The sequence below is a fragment of the Loxodonta africana genome, chromosome 14 (assembly GCF_030014295.1).
Source record: "Loxodonta africana isolate mLoxAfr1 chromosome 14, mLoxAfr1.hap2, whole genome shotgun sequence".
Taxonomy (NCBI): Eukaryota; Metazoa; Chordata; class Mammalia; order Proboscidea; family Elephantidae; genus Loxodonta; species Loxodonta africana.
Window position 1 is genome coordinate 17,250,906 of NC_087355.1, and position 18,743 is coordinate 17,269,648.

General features: G+C 36.9%; 1 protein-coding gene across 8 annotated transcripts in view; it reads left to right on the plus strand.

Moving 5' to 3' along the window:
• Positions 1-18,743, plus strand: part of CSPP1 (centrosome and spindle pole associated protein 1) — a 127,628-nt gene that overhangs the window by 1,012 nt on the left and 107,873 nt on the right. For all 8 annotated transcript variants that reach the window (XR_002785186.2, XR_010317775.1, XM_010588327.3 and 5 more), the window contains exons 2-3: positions 9,475-9,597; positions 11,371-11,470. Coding sequence is in view for 6 of the 8 variants with exons in the window: in XM_010588327.3 (XP_010586629.1) it covers positions 9,499-9,597; positions 11,371-11,470 (199 nt within the window). In the remaining 2 variants the exon portion in view is untranslated. The remainder of the gene's footprint in view (positions 1-9,474; positions 9,598-11,370; positions 11,471-18,743) is intronic.

Consider the following 18,743-nt stretch of genomic DNA (forward strand, 5'->3'; position numbering starts at 1 on the left):
TTCCCAGAGCTTTCCTTTGCAAGTAATTACTTAATCTTCACTACGGCCCTATGAGATAGGTGCTATTATTATCCAGTTTTACTTCTGTGATTGCTTGGCTTCTTGAGCTAGAATTTCTTTTTTCTAAATGCCTTCATTTTAGTGTTATCTGTGACTTAAGTCCAGTTTTTGTAAAGGTAGCAATAGGACTCATCTTTTGGAAGAGGCTGGCTCTCAAAATTATAGGATCGAGGAGCTTAACTTGGATGTCTGGAAAAACTAAATTCTAAGTAAATCGCCTAGTTTCCAAACACTTGGAAAATGCAAGGGTCCAGTAACAACCAGTGAGTTTGTAAAAAGCCAATTATCCTCAGAGAGGTTCTATTTTAGATGAGAGAATGGCTTTGCATGTCGACAAGCAAAAAGGAATCGTGTGGAAACCAGTAAAATGTTGCTTTCTTTTCTGCATATCATCCTCGGGGCTAGGAGAACACTGACTTTCAGTGGTTAAATATCAGCTGAGATACTCTCCAGGGATGAAGTTTTGGGTCTCCTGCAGCAAGATGACCTCCTGGGAGGGAGCGAGTGGGTTCAGCCAGGGTAAACTGAAACAGCCTACTTTCAGTACAGTTTTTCTCAAATGTTTTCAGACAAATGTGATTTATAATAAATCTGATTAAATTTCAGATTTTATTTTGACATCACTCTGATTTACATTCTGATGAATTTTCCTGAATGGAAGAAAAAGGTGTTTGTGCAAGTGTTCTGGCAGTTTGGCATAACCCAAAAGCTGTCTAATTTATCTTCTGCCTGCAGTCATAATTAATGATGTTTTAGTAATTGCTTACAGACTTCAGAATGCTTATATGTAGTTATTCACTCACTGTCCTCTCCTCCAACCTTCCCCTATCCCTTCAGCAGCACAATGTTTACTTCTTAGCAACTTTTAGGGGGGATCTGTCAAAATCTGGGTGTGCCTATGTGGATATGATCTGCTAGGAGAAAAAGATTGAGAGTCTTTGATTTGGTGGAAAGATCACTGGATGGATGAGAAGTGAGAAACATTGTACTAGTTCACCTTATTCTTCCTTGGCTTTCTTCCACTGCTCTTTCACAGGCTCCTCCACTCTACTCCACCCACCCCCATCCTGAGATTCTGTCCTTAGTCCTGTCCCTTTTGTACTCTTTTGCCAGGCACCTTCTTCTCCTACAGTTTTAATGATCACCTTAAACACTGTAAAGTCTTTATTTTCACGCTGGGTTCTATTCCGAGTTCCAGGTATATTCAGATTGTTTTCTTGATATCTCCACTGGATCCTTTTTGGATACCTTACGTTCAACCCCTAAGCCCGAGTCTAGCTAAACTGTGAGCTACTGTAGCAGGAGGCGTTATCTTGTCTAAGTTTGAAGGCAAGGATCATGTCTTTTTCTTTTTATATCCCTTGCATCTAGCACAGTGTCCTGTTTTAGGAGGTATCTTAGTTACCTAGTGCTGCTGTAACAAAAATACCACAAGTAGGTGGCTTTAAAGAACAGAAATTTGTTGTTTCAGACTTTTGGAGACATGAAGTCCAAATCAGGGCATTGCCTTATGGATTTCTTGGTGCTAAGTGGCTTGTAGATGGGTCCTCACAAGGTCTTCCCTGTGCTTCTCTCTCAGTGTCTGTTTTCCCTTTTTATAATACCTTACTTACAGGGACCCACCGTATGCTGGCATGGCTTCATTAACAAAAGAAAAACCCTATTTCCAAACAGGGTCACACTCATAGATGCAGCAGTTAGGACTTCAACTTATTTTTTTGGAGATTACAGCTCAGGCCATAGGAGGAGGGGAGTGATTTTCCCTTCCTCATGTGTTTATAGTCAAGGGAATTTGCATTCCACTGTTTGAGAGGGAAAAGGATAGGAGCAACATTTTCCCATCTCTCTGTGATCAATGAAATTGGGAGGAGTCTGGCATACTCAGCTCTTTCTGGGTCCTCTTCGTTTTTTGGATTTGTCTAGATTTAGCAGATAGTTGTGTTCTGGACTGCTTATCTATCTATATAATAAGCATAAAGAGGCTCAGTTTAAGATTTAGAAATGTTGATAACCAAGCAACAATTTTTGGTGATTTAAATCTCAAGTGTACTTTAAATTTAGAGATTTTAAGGTGAATACTTATATATATAAAATATATATACTAATAATATATATAAGCATTATGAAAATATAATAAAAATAAATAATAATAGCTATGATTTATTGATTTCTGAGTGTCAGGTTCTGTGCCGTAATTTTATCTGTATTATTTCATTTTATCTTCATAACAACTCTAGAGTTGGTAGTATCTCTACAGTTGAGAAAAAACTTAGGCATAGAGAGTTAAGGAACTTATCAGAGGTCAATAGTCAAGTAATAGTGATGAAGTTGGCTTTCAAATCCAGGACTAAACTGATTTTCCTGAAAATTGTTTATTATATACATATGAAGTACCTAAACCAAACCAGTTATGGGTCAGTTCAGTTCTGATTCATGGTGACCCTGTGTGTGTCAGAATAGAACTGTGCTTCACAGGGCTTTTATGGCTGTGACCTTTTGAAAGCAGATTGTCAGGCCTCTGGGTGAGTTTAGACCACCAGCCTTTTGGTTAGTAGTCTAGTGTTTAACCGTTTGTGCCACCCAGGGACTCCTGTACTAAGTTATACCTAGCTATACTGCGGGAGCCCTGGTGGCTCAGTGATAAAGAGCTCGGCTACTAGCCAAAAGGTCAGCAGTTCAAGTCCACCATTTGCTCCTTGAAAACCCTATGGGACAGTTCCACTCTGTCTTATAGGGCCACTATGAGTCGGAATTGACTCGATGGCGACAGGTTTAGTTTTCGGGTGTACTGTGTATAGCTTAGTGTAAACTATACTCCTATACTAAGCTATACATAAAAAAACAAAAAAATTTTTATAGCTACTAAAAATTAGAAAACAAAAGCAACCTGGTAATACTATCCTGAGGTAAGTTGTGATTGATTTTATATTGTTGAGTATCGGGAACATAAAGAATCCTCCTTTAGGTTTCTTTTGCTAGTCTTTCTTGTAGCTTAATCCTTAAGTTATAAACACTCTTTCTGTTACTTTGTACATAGGTTGTACCCATCAACCCAGTCTTTGATATGCTGAATAACTCTTGAATTCAATTTTGTAGTTGGAATATGCTTTATGTAAGTTATGGACAGAGAAAAGTGACCACGGCAGCTGGAAGCTGGCCTGGTATTATCACCTGGGCCATGGTGTTGCTAGGAGCTACCATGGCATGCACAGCCTAGGCCTTAGTATCTTCTATTGAACATAAACAGTTGCATAGAATATCAGCATCAGACAGGCCATTTTGTGTCCATGATGGATTAAAACAAAAAACAAGACCACTCCATAATCACATTGAAACAGAGATAAAACATGAACTTTGTCTAAGCTGGAAAATACCAAACAACCGCCTCTCCCAGCCAATTTGAGAGACTGCTGCTTCACTACCACTTACAGCTTTAACCTCATTCCAGCCTGTCCTCCCTATTAAAAAAATACAGATCAGCTTTATTAAGAGGTCCAATCATAGAATTACCCTTACTTACTAACAGCAGCCAGTCCTGAGCTAAGCTCTACTTAACCAAAACCCAAACCCATTGCCGACAAGTTGATTCTGACTCGTAATGATCCTGTAGGACACAGTAGAACTGCCCCACAGGCTTCCCCAGGCTATAAATCTTTACAGAAGCAGACTGCCACGTCTTTCTCCCATGGAATGGCTGGTGGGTTCGAACCACTGGTCTTTTCGAAGATTAGCAGCCAAGTGCTTAACCACTGCACCACCAGGCTCCTTCACTTCCTTAAACTCTCCTCCAGATCACCTAACACAAACCAAAATTTTGTGATAAATCATTTCTGACACCCTTGCTGGCGAGACAGTGGTGATGCAGTGGTGGAATTCTCATCTTCCATGAGGGGACCTGGGTTCAGTTATCAGCCAGTGGTCGTCAGGCACTGTCAGTGGAAGCTTGCATGTTGCTGTGATACTGAACAGATTTCAGTGGTGCTTCCAGACTAAAGCAGACTAGGAAAACAAGGCCTGGTGATCTGCTTCTGAAAAGTCAGCCAGCGAAAACTGTGAATCACAGCAGTTCGATCCTGCCGTGCGTGGGGTTTCCACGAGTCGCCTACTCCACAGCAGCTAACATCCCCCCACCACCACCACCTCCCTTGCTAACATGCCCTAAAGTTCTCCATGTTGTTTATTCTCTACCTCCATGTGATGAGTAATTAACCCAACTTGTTTAACTATAGTTGTGTTTCTAGTGGTATTTGGCTGAAGGATATTTGTGTCTTTGACTATTTAATTGATATTAGAAATGTTATAACTGATTAGACAGTAGAACAAAGTAAGGAATGATTGAAAATGTGTATACTTATATTTCTGATAAATCTCATACTTTAGTTATGGCGTATACCAAGTACCATTGCTTGAAAGTATGTATTTTACGTGAAAAGATGCTCAGAGTCATTAGCCATTAAAAAAAAAAAAAAAATCCATTGCCATCAAGTCGTTTCTGACTCTTGGCCACCCCATAGCACAGAGTAGAACTGCCGCGTACGGTTTCAAAGAGTGCCTGGTAGATTTGAACTGCCGACCTTTTTGGTTAGCAGCCAAGTTCTTAACCACTGCACCATTAGCCATTAGGGAGATGCAGATCAAAACAGCAACGAGGTGCTGCTTCAGTCCCACTAGGATGGCTAAGATTAAAAAATCAGAAAATAGCAAATACTGATAAGGATGTGGAGAAGTCAGATACCATAAATGCAAAAGATAGTCTTTCAAGGCCTGATTAGAACGTCATTTAAATGAATACGTTGTTAATTATTAATGAGATTGTATGGAAACCTTAGGGATAGTTCAGTGTGAAAGAGATTTAGTACTTTTTTTTTAGATTGATGACAGTTCTTCTTGAATTCTGACAGAATCCTATAACAAAGTATGTACATTATCCTGTCACTTTCATTTCTATCAGAAATAAAAAAATTAGGAGAATTAGGTGGCTTTAAGAAATGATTTTTTTAACATGAAAACTATTGCTTGCTGTTGAGCTGTTCTAAATTTTTCCTAGGAAAAACCCTTTGTGACAATTAGCGCATTAAAAATGGCTGAAATATACTAACTTTTGTCAGTTTGGAATTTATTTTGCTAAAGGCATGTTTTAAAACCAAGGTTCTTTTTGAAAGTAAATAATGGAATGAAGTTTATGTATTGCTTAACTGATCTATGTTTCAGCATATTTCTTTTAGATAAAGCATGCTTTTCTACATTTTTACAAATTATCGTTGTTCCCCAAACATTACATTCAGTACATGCTTTTTCCTTTAATTCTCCCTTGCATTTGATATTGTTGACCAGCTCTTTCACATATCTCTTTCCCTTTCTCCTCCACAGATTATGTCAACTGGATTCTCTTTATATCTTTTTAATTATTTCTTCTTTATGTATTATTTCCAGTTTTATAGTTTCTTCTCTTCTCCTCTGCCCCCAAGTAAACATTGCACTGGGAATAGTTCTGGGTTGTCTTTTTCCCTGTCTGTGCTCATTTCCCAAGGCTTCAACTGTCATCTTAAAATAGGTAACCCTTAAATAAACATCTCTAATGCGGTGCTCTTCCTTGAATTTGAGTCTTGAAATTCTAACCATCTGCTGAGAATTTCTACTAGGGTGTCTTACCACCTTCAACTTATCTAAACTAAACCTTTTCCAAACCAGCCAACTTCTATCCACATACAGTCTCTAGGCCTTAAAAGTTTGGTCATTTGTGCCTCTTCCTTCTCTCAGCACATATCCAATCAATCACTAAGTTTTATGGGTTTTTGAAAAACTTATTTCAAAAAATTCAAGGTTCAATGGGGAAAGAATAGTCTTTTCAAAAAATGGTGATGGAATAATTTTATATCCATATGAAAACAAACAAACAAATGAAAGCCCTGACCCTTGCCTCACACCATCTGCAAAACTTAACTCCAAATGGATCATAGACTTAAATATAACAGGGAAAATAATAGCACTTCTAAAATAAAGCACAAAAGAAAATATTCATGACCTTGGGCTACGCAAAGATTTCTTATTGCAACGAAAAAAAAGTGCAACAATAAAATGATGAAAAAATGGATAAATTGGACTTAATAAAAATTAAAAATTTTGTTCTAAAAAAGACATCAATAAAGTTAAAAAATTACAGATGGAGAAAGTATTTGCGAAACATTTGATAAAGAACTTGTATCCAGTACGTATAAAGAAATCTTATCAATAATAATAAAACAATCTAATTTTAAAATGGGCAGAAGATTTAAGGATACACTTTGCCAATGGTTGTATATGTGGATATATGAATGACAAATAAGCACATGGAAATATAGTCAACGTCAGCCTTTAGAGAAATGCAAATTAAAACCATAGTAAGATGCCACTACACACCCAATCGGGTAACAAAAATAAAAAAGACTGACAATACCAAGGATTGGTGAGAATGTGTAGGGTTTGGAACTCTTATACACTGCTGGTTAGAACGTAAAGTGGTTTAGCCACTTTGGAGAACAGCTTAACAGTTCCTCAAAACATTAGCGTTACTTATGACCCAGCATTTCCATTCCTAAGTATATATTCTAGAGAATTGAAAACATGTCACAATAACCAAAAAATGGAAACAACCCACATGTCCATCAGCAGGTGAATAGATGAACAACATGTGGTATTTCTGGACAATGAAATACTACTTAGCAAAAAAATAAATAAATAACGAACTATTTACTGATAGATGTAACAACAAGGATGAATCTCAGAAGCATTATGCTAAGTGAAAGAAGTCAGCCACAAAAGACTATATTATGTGACTCCATTTATATGAAGTTTCTAGAACAGGCAAGACTATAGAGACAGAAAGCCTCAGTTGGAGTGGGAGTAGGGATTGACTGAAAAGGGGGCACAAAGGTACTTCTTGAGGAGGTAGAAGCTTTATAAAACATGATTGTGATGATAATTGCACAACTGTGAATTTACTAAAATCCATGAATTGTACACTTACGAATTTTATGGTATGTAAATTTCAATAAAAACAATGAATTTAAAAACAATTCCAAATCTTACTAAAAAATGGAATTACAAGATTCCGTACTGATAATCTGTTGAATGGGGAAGACAGAAGGGTTCTTGTTTACAATAGAATGGTACGTGCTGACTGGTAAACGTGTAGGGAGCGATGGAATTGGAAAATAAACAGTTTGCAATCATTCTAATAAAGATTGAATCAGTCAAGAATCACCAGTCAGTGCTAAATCTAGGAGGAAATTTTGATGAGGAGCAGGATATTTGCATGGTCTGAAAATATCTCCCCACAGACTATTTATTAGTTACAAGGAAAAAAGAGTGGAGAAATGAGGCACCACCTTGACCAGGTAATCGAAAACAATGTCACTAATGAGGGGTAGATGGACATCATATGTCTCTGTTGGTGACACCCCAAGAAGCACACAACATAACCTAACTAGTATTCCTGATGAGACTGCGTAACCTGACTTTAGTCATGAAGAAACCCCAAATGAGGAATGTTCTAGTAAGAATTGTGTGGGGAGGGGGGGGACGTATTAAAAAATGCCACTGTCATAAAAGACAAAGGGAGGTTGTGGCAGTGTTCCAAGTTTAAAGGAGGCTAAAGAGACAATGGAGCCCCGATGGCACAGTAAGGAGCCCTGGTGATACCGTAGTTAAAAGTGCTGGGCTGCTAACCGAAAGATGAGTCGAACCCACCAGCTGGTCTTCAGGAGAAGTATGTGGCAGTTGGCTTCTGTAAAGGTTGTTGTTATTAGGTGCCGTCCAGTTGATTCCGACACACAGTGACCCCGTAGGACAGAGTAGAACTGCCCCAGAGGGTTTCCGAGGCTGTAATCTTTATTGAAGCAGACTGCCACATCTTTCTCCTGTGGAGCTGCTGGTGTGTTCGAACTGCAGGCCTTTTGGTTAGCAGCTGAGCACTTAACCACTGTGCCACCAGGGCTCTTTCCCTGTAAAGATTGCAGCCTTGGAAGCCATATCGGGTAGTTCTATTCTGTCTTACAGGGTCATTATGAGTTGGAATCCACGACAATGGGTTTTTTTTTTTTGAGTTGCTCAATGATTAAGTGCTCAGCTGCAAACAGAAAGGTTGACAGTTCAAAGCTACCAGCCAGCTCCTTAAGAGAAAAGACCTGGCGATCTGCTTTTGTAGAGATTATAGCGTAAGAAACCCTACTGGGCAGTTCTACTTTGTCATATAGGTTTGCTCAGAGAATCAACTCCAAGGCACACAACAATAACAACAAAAAAAGACATGACAATGAAATGAAATACGTATTTAGACTGGATCCTGTACTGGAGACAGAGTGAAAAAATGCTATGAAGGACTTAAAAGATAAATTGACAAACCTGGAATATGGACAGGAGATTAGATTAAAAAATCCATGTTACTGAAATTGATAATTATATTGAGATACTGTGTAAGAGAATTACTGAATTCTTAAATACACACTGAAGTAAAGACCATCATATATGTAATCTGTCCTCTGAATAGTTTTAGAAAAAAACTGTGTGTGTGTGTGTGCGCGCCCATGTGTACATGTAGAGAGAGTGAACTTGTGTGTCCAAATGGTAGTGCAAATGGGGCAAACTGTTAGCAATAGGTGAAGTGGTAAAGAGTGCACAGGTGTTTTTTGTAGTATTCTTATTACAACTTTTCTGTAAGTTTGAAGTTACCTCCAAATAGTTAAAATCTTTTTTTGTTATTGGTGTTTTAAGTGCTTTGACTTAAAAATCAAACTTTTTTTTTCTTTTCTTTTTTGCTTTTTGGGGTGTGTGTGGGGATGGTGGAAACCCTGGTGGCATAGTGGTTAAGAGGTATGGCTACTAACCAAAAGGTCAGTGGTTCAAATCCACCAGGTGCTCCTTGGAAACCCTATGGGGCAGTTCTACTCTGTCCTTTAGGGTCACTATGAGTAAGAATTGAGTAGACGGCAACAAGTAAGGGGTGGGTATGGTAAGGAGCCCCAGTAGCACAGTGGTTAAAGCGATCTACTGCTAACCAAAAGGTTGGCGGTTCGAAACAACCAGCGGCTCCACGGGAGAAAGATGTGGCAGTCTGATTGTATAGACATTTACAGCTCTGGAAACCCTATGGGGTTGCTATAGGTTGGAATCAGCTCGAGGGCAGTGGGTTTGGTTTTTTTGGTGGGGATGGTGGTGGTGGTGGTTTGTTTTCTTTTTTACATACTTTAAAATATGTTTTAGGTTTTTTGGGAGGAGTTGGGAGAGGAAGGCCGGCATTTTTATAGTCAAGCATAAGTTTGAAGTTCTCAATTTGTTAAGTGAATTTGAATACCAAGTGTAGATTGACCCTGCATGTTTATAGTTAGACTACAAATACTGTGATATAGCTGCACTCATTGAAGCATCGGTTTGCAGTTTTTTGTTTTTAGATTCTGAAAAATGGCTGATAATTTAGATGAATTTATCGAAGAGCGAAAAGCCAAACTGGCCAAAGACAGAGCAGAGTTGGAAAGTGATCCACCTTACATGGAAATGAAGGTAAAGATACTAATTTTCTTCCAACTTGTTCATTAATATTAAAGGTTAGATCTGTATAAAAATGTGAAGTTATATTCTCATATAACTGCTCTTATATGAGAATCTTCTGTTTCATACCTGTTTGGATTTGCTACCCTTCCAACTCTGAGAACCTGACTTTGGACAAGATTTCAGAGATTTTGAATGCTGTTTTTCCTTTGTGGTGTTCTCTGTCTTATACTGTTTCTGCCTTCTTAGTAGAGTTTTAATTTGTGTACTTTGTAAAATGATTAATAGACTGGTTCTAGTACAAAGAACTTGCAAAAATATAAACAGAATAGATACAAAAGCAAGTTCTCATATTCTGTGTGAAAAAGCTCAAAGTGAATTTCTTAGGATAGTTTCTTTTATTTTGTAATATTTGCTCCTCATAGTATACATCTGTTAAAATGATTGTTTCTCAAAGTAGTGCCTGAAATAAGTTTTCTTAAAGCTGTCCTAGTTTTGGCGAGACAGTGATTCATCCATTTCGCAAACATTTATTGAGTCTGTGCTAGGTACTGTGCTGGGCTCTGAGAATACAGCACTAACCTAGACAGATGTGGCACCTGGTCTCATGGGTTCAGTGTATGTAATAAGAAACAGGCTGTAGATTAATCTGTGCAGTGTGGTCCATCATAACTAGAGTAACTGTATGTACTAATTTGCCCAAGGCAATCATGATTTGCTGTGCCGGTGTCTCATCTGTTTTAGCAGATGTCTTGGACAAAGGTATTGTTGTTCAGATGTTAAATAATAATTGTTTTAATTATAAGGCTAGCATTTATTGTTAAACAAAAAAAAATTTTTTTTTTTTTTTTACTTATGGATCAGATATTATTTTAAGAGATTTCACTTATATTTCACAGTAAAATAAGTGCTGTTATTGTCATTTTCCAGATGAGTAAACTGAGGCATGGAGAAGTAATGAGACTAAGGTTATAGAATTAGTAAGTGGTGAAACTAGGATTTGGTCTCTGGCAGCCTGACTCCAGTGCATTTTCGTTTTGACCACTCTGTTAGGTTGCCTTCCTTCAAAAATAGCTGCTATGTACTTTGCATGTATTGTCTCATTTAGTCATAATATCTCTGTAAATTTGGCAGAATATTTTTGTTTTACAGATCAAGAAACTGAAGCTTAAAGGGGTTAAGTAATGTGGTGGATTCAGGATTTGAACAGGCTCCAAAGTCACCCTGCATTACTTAGGACCTGCTTACAATTTTTGGACAGACTTATGATGTAGCTTCAAATACAGCTTTATTATAATCTCTAATATTAAAAAGTGCATAAATAATTATCTTTAAGTCTTAAGTATCACGTGCACATGAGGCCTAGTAGGTCATCCTTAGCCTGCTGTATTGTTTTTCCAGAACCCCTCCCTAGCACTCTGTATATACCACATGATCTAACTGTGTGTTACGTTTATTGTGTGTTTCCCCAGTAGCTTATAAGCTCCATGAGGGTAGAGATGCTTGCACATCTTGTTTACTCAGGTATTTCCAATGCTTGGGACAGTGCCTGACACATAGTAGGGGCTCACTGAATATTTGTTGGTAAATGAATGAGTTAAATATTAGGATATTTATTATATTATTTAAATATCTTTGGTTAATTTTTCAAATTTCACACTTAACTTTTTTTTATGGTATACTGTGTAATTTTGTCAAGCTATTTTTTAATAAAAACAATGAGACGAATTGTCTATTTTGTGGTTTTTTTCTCCCTTCCTTTTGTAAATATTGTGTCTTCTTCAGGGAAAAGCACCAGAGAAGCTTTCTGAAAACAGTAAAATATTGATCTCCATGGCTAAGGAAAACATACCACCAAACAGTCAACAGACCAGGGGTTCCTTAGGTAGGTCATTAGTTGTGCTGCACATTCTTAGCAGGCTGTTTGTTGTGAAAGAGGTTTGTCTTGTCATAAAAAAAAATATTTCTTTGGAATCTCAGTAACTCTTTCCTTTCTGGAGTCTTACATATTACAGTATGGTCTACATATGAAATATACTGAGAACCTTGTACCTGTTTTATAAGACACTTGCTTGGTTATGATTTATTGAAATGATAGCAGTAATTATAACATAACTAAAAATTAATTGAGAAATTTGAATGGAATTTTTATATGTGTGTGTGAGAGAGTATAAGCTGTATTTGTTGAATAAAAACAGTAGACTAAGACAAAAGAAAAATGCTTGAAGGACATAAAATGCTATTAGGTAAAAGACCATTTTATTATTGATAACCATATTGGAATTTTAAAGAAGTTAATACTGGAGCCATACTGACTCTTTAATTATGGTTTCTTATGAAAACATTTGAAACTTTACCACATTTTTTTTTTGTGAGTATACATTTTTTTCTAAGAAAACATGTATATTTTTAATATACATCTTGTGAATAACTGATGATGACTGAAACTTTTTCAAAAAAGGTCAAATGATGAGAGGTTGCAAGGAGATTGGAACTCTTATGCACTGCTGGTAGGAATGTAAAATGGTACGACCACCGTGGAAAATGAGAAATAGAAATACCATACGATCCAGCCATCTAGGATATATTCTCTAGGAATACATCATAGAGAAATAAGAGCTGTCACACGAATTGACACACCCATGTTCACTGCAGCATCATTCACAATAGCAAAGAGATAGAAACAACCTAAGTGCCCATCATCAGATGAATGGATAAACAAATTATGTACATACACACAATAGAATATTACACAACAATAAAGAACAATGATGAATCTGCAAAATATCTCACAACATGGATGAATCTGGAGGGCATTATGCTGAGTGAAATAAGTCAATCACAAAAGGACAAATATTGTGTGAGACTACTATTATAGAAACCCAAGAAAAAGTTTATACACAGAGAAGGAAAAATCTGATGGTTACAAGGGAGGGGAGGGGTGAAAGGGGAAATCACTAACTAGATAGTAGACATGTGTCAACTTTGGTGAAGGGAAAGACAACCCATATTATAGGAAAAGTCAGCACAGCTTCACCAAGGCAAAATCATAGAAGCTCTAGACACATCCAAACACCTTGAGGGACTGAGTTGCTAGGGCTTAGGGCTGGGGACCGTAGTCTCGGGGGACATCTAGGTCAATTGGCGTAATGTAGCTCATAAAGAAAATGTTCTACATCCTACTTCGGTGAGTAGCGTCTGGGGTCTTAGAAGCTTGTGAGCGCCCCTCTAAGATACGTCTATTTGTCCCAGCCCATCTGGAGCAAAGGAAAATGAAGAAAACCAAAGATACAAGAAAAATACTAGTACAAAGGACTAGTGGACCACATGAACCATAGCCTCCACCTCCTGAACCCAGAAGGAGTAGATGGTGCTCGGCTACCACCAGCAACCGCTCTGACAGGGATGACAATAGTGGGTCCTGCACAGAGTGGGAGAAAATATAGAACAAAATTCATATTCACCAAAAAAAGGCCAGACTTACTGGTCTGACAGAGACTGGAGGAACCCTGAGACTGTGGCCCCTGGGTACCCTGCTAACTCAGAACTGAAGCCACTCCCAAAGTCTACTTTTCAGCCAAAGAATAGACAGACCTATAAAACAAACAATGACACACATGAGGGACGTGCTACAAGACCAAATAGGCAACACCTGTCCAAAATCAAAGATGAGAAGGCAGGAAGGACAGGAAAACTGGACTAATAGACCCAGGGAACCTGGGGTGGAAAGGGAGAGAGTACTGACACATTGCAGGAATTGCAACCAATGTCACAAAACAATTTTTGTATAAATATTTGAATGAGAAACTAATTTGCACAGTAAACTTTCACCTAAAGCACAATAAAATAAAACTCAAAAAAAAAAAATTGCCAAGGGTTGGGGAAGGAGGTTAAAGTGTCCCCATATGGGCTGCTTTTCATGGCAACAGGTATAGTCTTGAACTGTTAGCTGTTTTGCATTTGTATGTCACTGGATACAAGGGTATGCTGGCCAAGAGACTGGAGAGTTAGTGGACTCTTTGTCATTACCAGAAAAACAGCTCAGAGCAAATACCCTTCTTTGAGTATCTCATTTATAAATAACCTTTTCAGTTTTGTTTCTCTTACAAATAAGTGGGTAATATACGGCTTTAGTGAATTTAAGCCTGGTGGCGTAGTGGTTAAGTGCTACGGCTGCTAACCTAATGGTAGGCAGTTTGAACCTACCAGGCACTCCTTGGAAACAGTACGGGGCAGTTTTACTCTGTCTTTTAGGGTTGCTATGAATCAGAATTGACTCGATGGCAATGGGTTTTTTTTTTTTTTTTATTGTGGTTAAGTTCCTTAATCTCTAAGGCTCTGAGTTTCTTTATATATAATACAATGAAATTAGATGATATTCCAGCCCTCAATTTTTATGAGTACAAACTTTGATTTTTTTTAAGTTCAAAAATTTTTTTGTTTGTTTGTTCATCCTTTTTAAGTTTAGTGATAGGTTCTTTCAAGCAGCAAGGTCAGACAATCTATTTGAAATTCTGGAGTTGGAACTTTCTTTGGCTTGAGACTATCATGTGTTTGTGACTTGGAATGTTATTTAGCTTCTTTGTCTTCTCATTTTAAGACTTGGCATCTGTCTTAGAAGTTTGTTGTGGGCAATAATTGAATACATATGCAAATATGACTGACATGTAATGGGTACACAATTAATATTAATTTCCCTTCTTTTTTTTAACCTGTTTTTAAAATTGCATTTTTGCTTTTTGAGAATTTAATTAATTAAGAATTAAAAAAAATTTTTTTTGATCATTACACTGACAAATGGCGGGTAGTTTAGAAGTCTATTTAAAGACAATAACCTCTCCCTGTTCCCGGCTCTTCCTTAGGGCTCTGTTCTAGGCCCTCCTCTTTTCACTCTTTGAGTGACCTCATACACTCACGTGGCTTTATTAATTAAACGTACTCATGACTCGTGGACCTCTGTCCTGATCCCAACCTCTTCTCTGAACTCTGGTTTCCTGCTGGCCATCTGTACTTGAATGTCATGAGCTCAGAATCAAAATGTGCAAAATTAACTTATCATACTCCTCTCAAAGTTTCTGGTGCTCCCCATCTCTGTGAGCTGCCTGCCTAGTCGTGCTTGACTCCTCTCTTCCACTTACCTCCCACATCCAAGCAATTACACAAGTCCAGTTGTTTCTAAAGCTTAAATCTCAAATAGGTTCACTTTTCTCTAATCTCAGTGACGTTTTATGCAGGCTTCCATCTGTCTCTCACTTAGATTTTTGCAAACAGCTTCTTAGTTGTTCTTTCTGTTTTACAGTCTAGCCCCCTCTAATAAGTTTCTACCCTGTCCTTGATATCCTTCTAAAAAAAAATCTGATCCTGTTAGTCTCTGCTTCATACCTTTCAATAGCTTCTTGTTTCCTGTGTGATAAAAGTCCAGCGTTTCATACTGTGTTTACTCTTTTATTTAGCTTTCCCAGACTGGGTTGGCCACTCCTGCCATGTGCTCCTATGGCATTGGTTCTTGCCTTGAAGAGCAGTTTCGAACTTGCTTGCTCAACTCTCTCTTGTACTGCAGTGTCATGCCAGCTTGCCTGTCATTGTATCTCCACTGCCTAGCACAGTGCCTGACACTTTGGTGCTTAGAAAAGATGTTCTAAATGAATACATGTCTCCATTAAAAAATAAAATAATTTCTCTCATGTTTGTAGAATTTAATTTTCATGGCATGGTACATTTATTGCTAATTGAGGCAATATTTATTTTTTAGGCACATTGAATCTTACTAAAGAATCATAGGTAAATAGACTAATTTTATACCTTAGTATTCAGTTCCTGACCTCTTGTCTGAGTAATTGTGGCCTTAAACTTAGGCCAAATATCTAGTGTTTGACACTGGGAAAGTATAAAATAACTTGACAGCTGAGAGTTTTTCCTAAGTTGCCTCATCTAGGAATTATAAAACAAATTGGTCTAATAAAGGACAAGTTTTGGAAGTTATGTACTGACTTAAAGCTCTTTGACACTAGTTAGAATGAGTAAGTGAGCATAGTAGCAACCAGTAGTATATATTACATTGAAACAACCTAATGATAGCTCAGTACAACTATTGTATAACACTAAATTTTCTGGTATTGTAAATTCATTTCTGTTAGATACTGATGATATTCTAGGTAATGCTTATCTGTGTGGCTCATTCTTCCACCATTTATATCTTCCATAGAAGTATTTGTGGTAGCATGTACATGGTTTAGACCATATAAGCCAAAGAGACAATGTCCTTGGTAAAGAGTTTGTCAGAGTTAGTCACATGTAATGTAATGAAGAGAGAGGCAACTGAATGTGATCTGTAAAAGCGTGTATCTTCTAGCTCCCTATACAGTTTCTAGGCATCATATTTGTGATCATTTCATTAAAAGAAATTCCTTAACTTTTCCTTCTAACTTATTATTGTGTTTAATAATTATTACTAATAAGAAGATCTTCTGTTTATCTTTTAATAGGTCTACTATACATCAGTTAACTTCCTAATCCTTTTTCTTGCTTAGAGAAGTTGAGCATTATCACTTGGATTTTGGTGTTTTGTATCCTGGAAAAAGGGTGTGTGTGTGTGTATGTGTATGTATATAATTTATTTTCTTTTTTGTTGTTGGAAATATACACAGCAAAACATACACCAATTTAACCATTTCTATAGGTACAATTCAGTGACACTGATTACATTCTTCAAGTTGTGCAACCATTCTCACCTTCCTTTTCCAAATTTATTCCTCCATCATTAACATAAACTCACTGCCCTATAAACTTCTATCTAACCTTACGAGTTCCTGTTGCCAATTTGATCACATATAGATAGTTATTTAAAAGAGTACAATGCTCAACACATTCTTTAGAAATTAAGCTAAACTGTTGTTTAGCTTAAAGAAGACTACCCTGGAAGGTATTTTTAATAGATAAAATAACTCAGCCATACTTTTAACATTTCTTTATATATACGTATGTTTTGACCCCAAAGATTTTCTACGTTGCTTTTGAAATGTAGTTCCTGGTTCAGTGATGAGGATGAAGGCGTGAAAGCATTGCTTTGTTTTTATTGTTGTATTTTTCTTTAAAAAAATAAAAACTAGCCTTTCTTGTTGGCAGTTCATTGTATAATTTTATAATTAGACTGTGCACACATGCATACAGCTTTTTCTTCTTTTTCAACACATAGAATATGTTTCTAAGGCATAGCTCCTAATCTGCATCTAAAGGCATTATTTTATGACTTATAGTATGAGGATATGACCAGGACCTCTTTAGAATAAAAAGCAACCTAGACCTGGCATGAATCCCTTAGTAACCAGACTTTATCCCTGAATGAAAGAAAAGTGTATTGCATATCAAACTGATTGGTATTTGTAGTAGGTTATAGGTGGTGTCAAATAGTACTTACTATGTTATGTTGAGAATCCTTGAGTGCAGCAAATGGTTAATGTGCTTGGCTGCTAACTGAAAGGTGGGAGGTTTGAGTCCACCCAAAGGTGCCTCAGAAGAAAGGCCTGGCCATCTACTTCCAGAAATTCAGCCACTGAAAACCCTGTGGAGCACAGTTCTACTGTGACACACATGGGGTTGCCATGAGTCGGAATTCACTCGACAGCAACTGGTTTATGTTTTATTGAAATCGTTTGCTTACTTCTTTGCTGCCCAGATACTGTTCCTTTGGACAGGGAGTTATACATCTTCATCTTCCCAAGGCCTAGCAAAGTACCTGGCACATGGGGGGCACTCTACTACCACCAGTTGCACACATAAAAATTCATTGAAATACTTAAGACTAAATTTAACAAAAAAAGCATAAAACTTACATGTGGAAAACTACAAAACATGGCTAAGAGAAATTAAAGACTATCTTAGTAAATGGAGAGACAGTCTATATTCATGGATAAAAAAACTCTCTCAATATAGCTAGGATCACCAAGGCATACTGTAATCATACTACAAGAAGGAAGAGGCAAGCACTGTTCAAACAACTTGATACTTTTTTTTTTTAATGTTTTTAGTTCTGTTGTTTCTAATGTTTTAAATTGCAGTGTACTAAATATATATATATAAATATATATTAGTTTTACTATTTTTTAACATTTTCCTATACATTAATAACTGACAATAAGAGAGTTTTTAATGTTTCAACAAACATTTGTAAAGGTCACAAAATAATTGTAATTTTCCCATTAATTTGTAAGATTGCTTTGCACACAGTTTTTTGGAGCCCTGGTGGTACAGTGGTTAAGTGATATGGCTGCTAACCAAAAGATGGGCAGTTTGAATCCACCAGCTGCTCCTTGGAAACCCTATGAGGCAGTTCTTCTCTATCCTGTAGGGTCACTATGAATTGGAATCTACTCGATGGCAATGGATTTGGTTCTGGTTATTGCAGTTTTAGCTTACATGGTCATTTTTATGATCTCTCAGTACAATGCAAAGCAAGGAGTACCTATACATCATGACAAAAGGAAGTTTATTCCAGGAAAGGAAAATTGTTTTAATATTTGAAAATCAAGCAGCGTAATTCATCATATTAACAGAATAAAGGAAAAAAAGCATGTTTATCAGAAGATGTAGAAAAAACATTTGATAAAATTCAGCACCGTCATGATTAAAATTGTTAGCAGTCTAAGAATAGAAGAAAAGTTCCTTAATCTCATAAAGTATAGCTACAAAAAGCCCTGCATCTAACGTCATACTTAATGATAAAATATTGATTACTTTTTCCCTTGAGTTCGGAAACAATACAAGGTTGTTTTCTATCACTACTTTTCTCCAGCTTTGTACTTGAGGAGCTGTTCAGTGCAATAAAAATGGTGTAAAGTTTAGAAAGGGAAAAGTAAAATTGCCATCATTCACAGATAACATGATCGTTTAAGGAGAAAATCCAAAAGAATATACGGACTAGTACAATAAAAAATAAATAAATAAAAAGAGTATACAGACTGTTAGAATTAGTAATGAATTTCACAAGGTCACCAGATAAAAGGGTATTTTTATATTCTAGTAGCAGACAGTTGAAAAATGAAGAGAAAAACTGTCATTTACAATTTTATCAAAAGCATCAAATACTTAGGAATAAATCTAACAAAGTATGTATGAGACCTGTATAATAAAAACTGTAAAACTTTGCTCAGAAGATTTAA